The 9,768-nt window shown below is 53.7% G+C and overlaps 1 protein-coding gene across 2 annotated transcripts in view; it reads left to right on the forward strand.

Annotated features, from left to right (window-relative positions):
* The window catches only part of ACP7 (acid phosphatase 7, tartrate resistant (putative)), a 32,085-nt gene extending 23,804 nt beyond the window's left edge, over positions 1-8,281 (forward strand). For both annotated transcript variants that reach the window (XM_044988698.1, XM_044988699.1), the window contains exons 9-14: positions 85-198; positions 422-479; positions 4,795-4,862; positions 4,978-5,049; positions 5,740-5,877; positions 7,701-8,281. In XM_044988698.1, coding sequence (XP_044844633.1) covers positions 85-198; positions 422-479; positions 4,795-4,862; positions 4,978-5,049; positions 5,740-5,877; positions 7,701-7,766 — 516 coding nt within the window. In that variant the 3' untranslated portion in view covers positions 7,767-8,281. The remainder of the gene's footprint in view (positions 1-84; positions 199-421; positions 480-4,794; positions 4,863-4,977; positions 5,050-5,739; positions 5,878-7,700) is intronic.
* Positions 8,282-9,768: the final 1,487 nt, after the last annotated feature.

Below are 9,768 nucleotides of genomic sequence, written 5' to 3' on the forward strand. Positions count from 1 at the left end.
AACCCCCACACCCCTAGCCTGCCTGGCCGCCCACCCGCCCAGACTGTCTCGCTCACAGACTGTCTCTCTCCCCCTTGGCGGCAGGAGGCCACGCGGCCGGATCGGCACCGGCGGCACCCGTGGATCATCACCATGGGGCACCGGCCCATGTACTGCTCCAACAACGACCACGACGACTGCACGGAGCACGAGAGCATCGTGAGTGTGTGTGTCGGGGGGGACACTGCAGAGGAGAGAGGAGGATGCTCTTGCACCCAGCAGGGAGGGGGAGGCATGCGGAGAGCCGAGCAGACTGATCCAGGGAGGCCGGTCTACGTAGTGGGGGCGGGACCTCTCTGGAGGGCCTTAGGCAGAGAGTGTGGGGAACCCGCCAGGGCCCCTTCCAGCTGCTGATCCCCCCCCGCGCTCTCTTTCCCCTCAGACTCGCCGAGGGCTCCCCCAACATCTGTACGGCCTGGAGGATCTGTTCTATAAATACGGTACCCGCTGCCCCTCCCTTCCATCCCTCCAGCCTCCTCCGGCGGCGCCCCCCCCGTGGGGAACATGGGACGCTCCCCCCTGCAGGACGTGTGCTGGGGCTGTCAGCTGGAGCCCCGGGGTGACAGGAGGAAGGGGGGGTGGCACCGAGGTGCTTTGGGGGCTCACGCCAACCAGGACGGGCTTCTGTCACCCCCGGGGTGCCTCTGTGTCAGGCAGCCCTGGCCCAGAGCCCTGCCCCCAGCAGCTGTGGGGATGAGCCAGCCTGGGTACTGATGCAGGGAGACCCCAACGGCCCCGAGTCTCCCCTGCTGGGCCCAGTCCCTCTCCCCGAACGTCAGCGACAGAGCCCACGGTCCAGGGACTTCGGCCCCCCGGCACCTTTCTCAGCTCTGGCCCCGGGTGACGGATGCCCCAAAGGGCTTTTCTGCTTCGATCTCCCAGTGTCTCTGCTTCCAGCGCCGCGAAGGATTCCTGGGGGCGCAGGCTGCGTCCCCCGCCGGGCTGGTTACTTTCTCTAGGGCCGCCTGGGTTTAGGTACCGACTTGGGAAACTCCTTTTCGCGCCTGTTCCCGGCCCCCCTCGCTCATTCTTTCTGCGCTGCCCGTACGCACAGTACGGACGCATATGAAGGCCCGGCGGGTCATAAGAACATAAGAACATAAGAACGGCCGTACCGGGTCAGACCAAAGGTCCATCTAGCCCAGTATCTGTCTACCGACAGTGGCCAATGCCAGGTGCCCCTGAGGGAGTGAACCTAAACAGGCAATGATCAAGTGATCTCTCTCCTGCCATCCATCTCCATCCTCTGACGAACAGAGGCTAGGGACACCATTCTTACCCATTCTGGCTAATAGCCATTTATGGACTTAGCCACCATGAATTTATCCAGTCCCCTTTTAAACATTGTTATAGTCCTAGCCTTCACAACCTCCTCAGGTAAGGAGTTCCACAAGTTGACTGTGCGCTGCGTGAAGAAGAACTTCCTTTTGTTTGTTTTAAACCTGCTGCCTATTAATTTCATTTGGTGACCCCTAGTTCTTGTATTATGGGAATAAGTAAATAACTTTTCCATATCCACTTTCTCAACATCACTCATGATTTTATATACCTCTATCATGTCCCCCCTTAGTCTTCTCTTTTCCAAACTGAAGAGTCCTAGCCTCTTTAATCTTTCCTCATATGGGACCCTCTCTAAACCCCTAATCATTTTAGTTGCCCTTTTCTGAACCTTTTCGAGTGCTAGAATATCTTTTTTGAGATGAGGAGACCACATCTGTACACAGTATTCGAGATGTGGGCGTACCATGGATTTATATAAGGGCAATAATATATTCTCAGTCTTATTCTCTATCCCCTTTTTAATGATTCCTAACATCCTGTTTGCTTTTTTGACCGCCTCCGCACACTGCGTGGACATCTTCAGAGAACTATCCACGATGACGCCAAGATCTTTTTCCTGACTCGTTGTAGCTAAATTAGCCCCCATCATGTTGTATGTATAGTTGGGGTTATTTTTTCCAATGTGCATTACTTTACATTTATCCACATTAAATTTCATTTGCCATTTTGTTGCCCAATCACTTAGTTTTGTGAGATCTTTTTGAAGTTCTTCACAATCTGCTTTGGTCTTAACTATCTTGAGTAGTTTAGTATCATCTGCAAACTTTGCCACCTCACTGTTTACCCCTTTCTCCAGATCATTTATGAATAAATTGAATAGGATTGGTCCTAGGACTGACCCTTGGGGAACACCACTAGTTACCCCTCTCCATTCTGAGAATTTACCATTAATTCCTACCCTTTGTTCCCTGTCCTTTAACCAGTTCTCAATCCATGAAAGGACCTTCCCTTTTATCCCATGACAGCTTAATTTACGTAAGAGCCTTTGGTGAGGGACCTTGTCAAAGGCTTTCTGGAAATCTAAGTACACTATGTCCACCGGATCCCCCTTGTCCTCATGTTTGTTGACCCCTTCAAAGAACTCTAATAGATTAGTAAGACACGATTTCCCTTTACAGAAACCATGTTGACTATTGCTCAAGAGTTTATGTTTTTCTATGTGTCTGACAATTTTATTCTTTACTATTGTTTCAACTAATTTGCCCGGTACCGACGTTAGACTTACCGGTCTGTAATTGCCGGGATCACCCCTAGAGCCCTTTTTAAATATTGGCGTTACATTAGCTAACTTCCAGTCATTGGGTACCGAAGCCGATTTAAAGGACAGGTTACAAACCTTAGTTAATAGTTCCGCAACTTCACATTTGAGTTCTTTCAGAACTCTTGGGTGAATGCCATCTGGTCCCGGTGACTTGTTAATGTTGAGTTTATCAATTAATTCCAAAACCTCCTCTAGTGACACTTCAATCTGTGACAGTTCCTCAGATTTGTCACCTACAAAAGCCAGCTCAGGTTTGGGAATCTCCCTAACATCCTCGGCCGTGAATACTGAAGCAAAGAACCCATTTAGTTTCTCCGCAATGACTTTATCATCTTTAAGCGCTCCTTTTGTATTTTCATCGTCAAGGGGCCCCACTGGTTGTTTAGCAGGCTTCCTGCTTCTGATGTAATTAAAAAACATTTTGTTATTACCTTTGGAGTTTTTGGCTAGCCGTTCTTCAAACTCCTCTTTGGCTTTTCTTATTACACTCTTGCACTTAAGTTGGCAGTGTTTGTGCTCCTTTCTATTTGCCTCACTAGGATTTGACTTCCACTTTTTAAAGGAAGTCTTTTTATCTCTCACTGCTTCTTTTACATGGTTGTTAAGCCACGGTGGCTCTTTTTTAGTTCTTTTACTGTTTTTCTTAATTTGGGGTATACATTGAAGTTGGGCCTCTATTATGGTGTCTTTAAAAAGGGCCCACGCAACTTGCAGGGATTTCACTTTAGTCACTGTACCTTTTAACTTTTGTCTAACTAACCCCCTCATTTTTGTATAGTTCCCCCTTTTGAAATTAAAGGCCACAGTGTTGGGCAGTTGAGATGTTCTTCCCACCACAGGGATGCTGAATGCTATTGTATTATGGTCACTATTTCCAAGCGGTCCTGCTATAGTTACCTCTTGGACCAGCTCCTGCGCTTCACTCAGGATTAAATCTAGAGTCGCCTCTCCCCTTGTGGGTTCCCGTACCAGCTGCTCCATGAAGCAGTCATTTAAGGTATCGAGAAATTTTATCTCTGCATTTCGTCCTGAAGTGAAATGTTCCCAGTCAATATGGGGATAATTGAAATCCCCCACTATTATTGGGTTCTTAATTTTGATAGCCTCTCTAATTTCCCTTAGCATTTCATCATCACTATTACTGTCCTGGTCAGGTGGTCGATAATAGATCCCTACTGTTATATTTTTACTAGAGCATGAAATTTCTATCCATAGAGACTCTATGGAACCTGTGGATTCGCTTAAGATTTTTACTTCATTTGAATCTACACTTTCTTTAACATATAGTGCCACTCCTCCCCCTGCACGTCCTGTTCTGTCCTTCCGATATATTTTGTACCCCGGAATGATTGTGTCCCATTGATTGCTCTCAGTCCACCAGGTTTCTGTGATGCCTATTATATCAATATCCTCCTTTATCACAAGGCACTCTAGTTCACCCATCTTATTATTTAGACTTCTGGCATTTGTGTACAAGCACTTTAAAAACTTGTCCCTGTTTATTAGCCTGCCTTTTTCTGATGTGCCAGATTCTTTTTATGTGACTGTTTATCATCTGATCCGGCCCTTACATTATACTTCTCATTCCTCTGCTCCTGACTATAACCTGGAGATTCTCTATCATCAGACTCTCCCCTAAGAGAAGTCTGTGTCCGATCCACACGCTCCTCTGCAGCAGTCGGCTTTCCCCCATCTCCTAGTTTAAAAACTGCTCTACAACCTTTTTAATGTTTAGTGCCAGCAGTCTGGTTCCACTTTGGTTTAGGTGGAGCCCATCTCTCCTGTATAGGCTCCTCCCATCCCAGAAGTTTCCCCAGTTCCTAATGAACGTGAACCCCTCCTCTCTACACCATCGTCTCATCCACGCATTGAGACTCTGAAGCTCCGGAGCCCCCGGTTGGTATATGATCCCTGCCACGTGTCCTTGTAGAGACACAGATCCTGATGGCAGCATGTTGGGGCAATGAGTGTTTCTTTGCCCGTCTCCTGCCCGGGCTCCCCCGCGATTCACTCGGGCCACACCCAATCTCTTAAAGGGCCGGCTCGCCCGGGGACAGGGCCCCAGGGCAGAGCACGCCTCGGCCCCCAGTCCGGCCACGGGTCTAAGATCCAGTGGCCAGAGTCCTGAGCCGGTGCGGTCCTCTCTTCACCAGGTGTCGACCTAGAGCTGTGGGCCCACGAACACTCCTACGAGAGGCTGTGGCCTGTCTACAACTACAAGGTGACTCTGGAGCGGGGGGCTTGGGGGTCTCTCCGGGGTCGCTCTCCGGCGTGGTTGGGGGATTGAGTCTGAGATCTGAGTCTGAAACGACCCCGTCTGCCTCCCTCCGCTGCAGGTCTACAACGGCAGCGCCGAATCGCCCTACACCAACCCCCGGGCGCCCGTCCATATCATCACCGGATCGGCCGTAAGTGACAGCTGGGGCCCGAGCCTGGCAGCGCGCCCAGCGCCACGCGCCCATGCCAGCCGCCAGGGGCCCGCCTCCGCTCGCCTTGCGAGTCAATGGTGACGCCTACCGGGCTGGGTGTCTCTGCCTGCGGTTTAAGGGCCTGATCCTGTTAAGCGCCAGACACCTCCCGAGTGGTGCTGAGTGCCCTCAGATCCCACTGAAACTCAGGGCGGGCGCTTCCATGATGGGGCCTAATTTAGAGGCCTGTTGGGGGGGTTAGTTTAAGGGCAAGAGTACGAGGAGCAGAGCTGGGCCTGATCCTGTCCTAGGACAGTCCTGCTGCGTGGGGGTGGGGCAGGATTGGGCCCCAGCTGCCCAGGGGATGGATGGAGGAGTGGGGGGCGGGGATGAGTGTAAGAGGCTTCATGAGAAGATGGAGGGATTGCGGGAGGAGATGTGAAGCTGGGAGCAGGCTGAGAAGAGGGAAACTGAGGCATGGGCAAGGCAGCAATTCTCCCAATTCATCCAATGCTCTATCTGCTAGGCCACGCTGCCTTGAAAGGGGTATGGGGTGGAGGGATTGCTACGCAGTGGAGGTGGGGCTGAGGCAGCGGGAGGAGGAGTTTAGCTGGGAAGGAAGCTAAGATGTAGCCCCTCCTCCCCCCCCACATGGTCATGCAATGGGCTCTGCCCCCCTCCCCCCCACAGGGCTGTAGGGAGAGGCTGGACCCCTTCGTCCCCAACCCTCGGGAGTGGAGCGCCGTGCGCATCGAGGACTACGGCTACACGCGCCTGCAAATCCTCAACCGCAGCCACATCTGGCTGGAGCAAGTGTCCGACGACCAGGTATGGCACGGCCGGCGGATGGACCCCCCAATGCCCACCCCGCCCTGCCTGGTCCGATCCCGGCCTGGGCAGGCTCAGTGTGCGTTGGACTGTGCAGTGGACCCATTTCAGGGGTATCTAGGCACTGAACATTAACCACTAGACCCCACTCCCCTCCCAGAACCAAGGATAGAGCCCAGACGTCCTGACTCCTAGCCCCTCCTGCTCTAACCACCAGACCCCACTGCCCTTCCAGAGCCAGGGATAGAACCCAGGCATCCTGACTCCCAGCCCCCCCTGCTCTAACCACTGGAGCCCACTCCCCTTCCAGAGCCAGGCATCCTGACTCCCAGGCGCCCCCCCCGCTCTAACCACTAGACACCACTCCCCTTCCAGAACCAAGGATATAACCCAGCACCCCTCTGCTCTAACCATTAGACCCTACTTCCCTCCCAGAGTCCAGGATAGAACCCAGACGTCCTGACTCCTAGCCCCTCCTGCTCTAACCACCAGACCCCACTGCTCTTCCAGAGCCAGGGATAGAACCCAGGCATCCTGACTCCCAGCCCCCCCTGCTCTAACCACTGGAGCCCACTCCCCTTCCAGAGCCAGGCATCCTGACTCCCAGGCGCACCCCCGCTCTAACCACTAGACACCACTCCCCTTCCAGAACCAAGGATATAACCCAGCACCCCTCTGCTCTAACCATTAGACCCTACTTCCCTCCCAGAGTCCAGGATAGAACCCAGGCGTCCTGACTCCCAGCACCCCTCTGCTCTAACCATTAGGCATCACTCCCCTCCCACAACTGGGGAGAGGACCCAGGAGTCCTGACTCCCAGGCCTCCCATCTCCCGGCTCTACCCACTGTCGTCCCCCCCCCCCCCCGATTGCTCCCAGTTGCACCCATCTGTCTGGATACACCCTGTCCAGCGTCACCACCTGGACAGCTCCCGCCATAGCAACCTCTCCCTGAATTTTAGCTGGCACCCATGGGGTGTCACCACGGGGCAGTAGCAGAGAAGGGAAATCCTGGGGGTAAAGCAGCCCTGAACTCTCCTCCAGCCCAGGGTGGGAAAAGTCTGGAGCTGGGTGGCTCTGGAGAAAAGCACGGGAAGCAATTGAGCTTGTCCAGCTCCAAGCGGATACAGGGGGAAAGCAGGGAGGGGAGTGGGGTCTAGTGAGTAGAGCGGGGATGGGAGCTGGGAGTAGGTGCCGGCACTGCCGAAGGCTGTTGGGAATCTGGCTCCTGTGTGGCGGGAAGCCGGGCAGATCCCTGCTGTTTTGGTCCTTCTCCTTCGGTGGGTTCACACTGGAAACGGGCCTGAGCCATGGAATCCAGATTGGAACCTCCCAGAGTTCTCCCCACCTCTCTCTAGAGCAGCCTCACCTTGAGTTCAGACCCTCAGGGTCTTGATTTCCAGCCTTCCCTGCTCTAATTGCTAGACCCCGCTCCCCTCCCAGCATTAGGAGTAAATCCAAATCCGGGTAGCTGCGGTTTGCTAAACGTGATCATCGACTTCATTTGAATCCTTAATCGGTGCTTCAGATCAAGGTGGGGTGCGGGGGATGGGTTTGGTGGAATCCATAATGTGGGAGGGGAAATAGCTCTAGAGATCTGGGGGGATGAGGCACATCTTCATGCCCCTGGCGATATACTGCAATCCCACCGCTGCCACCAGTGTGAACGTTGCCCCTTTGTGGTCCCAATCCATCCCTCCCGTCCCCATTCCCGATACGTTGCCATAGACCCGCCCTGGGTTCTGAGGCTCACCATGAAGCTCGTCTGGGTTCTGAGCAGTGGGGGAACGTCCCCTGAACCCGAGTCCTGGTTTTGTCTTTCAGGACGGGAAAGTCGTGGATGGGATCTGGCTCATCAAGGAGTTGCACGGCCCCAAAGCTTGGCATTAGCCTGGCCGCAGGCACCCAGCCCTGAGCTGAGCAGAGGGACTGCGTCCCCAGGACACCCTGAAATCCTCGTTATCTGGCTGGAGGCAGAGCTCCCTGCGGGGCTACAGATGAATCCGATCAAATCCAAAGGCCGTTCTTGCAGTCCCTGATGTATGGCACTGGAAGGACACGCCTGCCCCTGCAGCTGGGGAAAACCTGCTGCTGGGTCTTTATGATGGTGAAAAAGCGCTTTGGTGCAACTGAGCGTATTAGGTCTCAGAGCACTTTATACGGGTGGGGTTGTGTCTGTGTATTCCCTGTTTTTGGCAGGGGAAACTGAGGCACAGAGAAAGGAAGAACCGTGACCAAAATCATAGATGTAGGGGTCTTGCTTTCCAGTCTTCCCTGCCCTAATCACTAGACCCCACTCCCCTCTCAGAGTCAGGAATAGAACCCAGGAGTCCTGATGCCCAGCCCCCCTGCCGTAACCACTACACCCCACTCCCCTCCAATCCCAGGAATCCTGATTCCCAGCCCCCCGTTCTAACCACTAGATCCACCCCTCACCTCTATGATGTCAGGAATAGAACCCAGGAGTCCTGATGCCTAGTCCCCTGCTCTAACCACTAGATCCACCCTCACCCCTATGATGTCAGGAATAGAACCCAGGCATCCTGACTCCCAGTCCTTTGGTCAGTCCACTGGTCCATTCTGCCTCTTACAAAAAAATCCCCATAGAGTTAAAATGTTCTCCAGATTTTGCCTGAGGCATCTCGGCCTCTTGAATCTTTCTAGCCCTCAGACTGTGTGTGCGGGGAAGGGGTGCCGGGATCTGATGGTTTCCTTTTCTTATTTGTTCTTTCCTCCATCGGTACCAGGCCTTCTCCCCTGCTGCTGGTTCCTCTAATGCAATAAGCCCACACGGAGCCGCAAGGCGGCAGGGGATGGGGCTAGATTTGCCTTTCACCATCAAGCATCTCTGAGGTTCCTTCTTTGGATCCTTAACGCTTCGAGCCACACGCTGGGTCTTTTGTACTGATGCTCTGGAAATTAACGCAACAAAATCAAGCTCAAAAGCTGCGCGATGCCCGTCTCCTTCAGACGCCACTTGATTTGCCTTTGCTGCCTTGACTGTTTTAGGGCCAGATGCTTCTCCGGTGTAAATCAGGAGGCGCCCCCTCCAAATCCTTGAGTCACAGAGAGGAGACTTCGGCTCTGTCACCGGCCCCTTTAAGGGGAGGTGGGCTCAGCCCCACCTGGGACTGATCAGCTGCTGAAGCTGGTGGGGTAGAGGTCTGGTGATGGCCTGAGGAGCACCTGGCCAGCAAGGGCTCAGTTGAGGGGATGGATGGCAGGCAGGCAGGCCGGTTTTATTCTTTAATAAATTCTTTTCTATTAAGGACTTGGTTGATCTTTCCTTGGGTGGATTCTCAGGGAAAGGGGAGGGGGAGGCATCCCTCTGTAGTTAGATCCCGGTATCCCTCCTAGGAAAGGGAGGGGGGAGGAAGCTGGGGGGAATGGTTTATTTCTCCTGGGTGTAAGAACTCCATGGATTTGGGGCTCTCCCAGATAGGTGGCTGGCACGGGGAGAATTTCCGGGAGTCTCTGGCTGCGAGGGGTGTGTGTGTGTGTGTCGGGGGGTGTCTCTAGGAGCTATTGCCCAAGGGCAGAGGAGCTACTTAACTTGGGTATTTTGCCTAAGTTTTCTGATTACGGATACACAGTGCCCTGGGCCAAAAGCATGAGATAGATGCTGCTGCAGCATCTCTCCTTCGTGCGCCGGTGAGGGAGCCTGCTGGCTCCCAGGTTCCTCCTAGATCGTTGCCACAGTCGGGGGCGGGCCAATGCTAGGCCCTTTGTGTAAAGCCCTGGGGAGAGTTCGTTCTTTCCCCACACTTACATTGGCGGCCGTGAGGTACTGCCCGTCTCGCTGACCGAGACTGTCTCCCTGTCTCCCACCCTCTTCTCCTGTACGGGGCTTGTCAGCCGTTTTGGAGCAGGGACCGTCTTTTTGTTCTGTGTC

Source organism: Mauremys mutica, chromosome 15 (assembly GCF_020497125.1).
Source record: "Mauremys mutica isolate MM-2020 ecotype Southern chromosome 15, ASM2049712v1, whole genome shotgun sequence".
Taxonomy (NCBI): Eukaryota; Metazoa; Chordata; order Testudines; family Geoemydidae; genus Mauremys; species Mauremys mutica.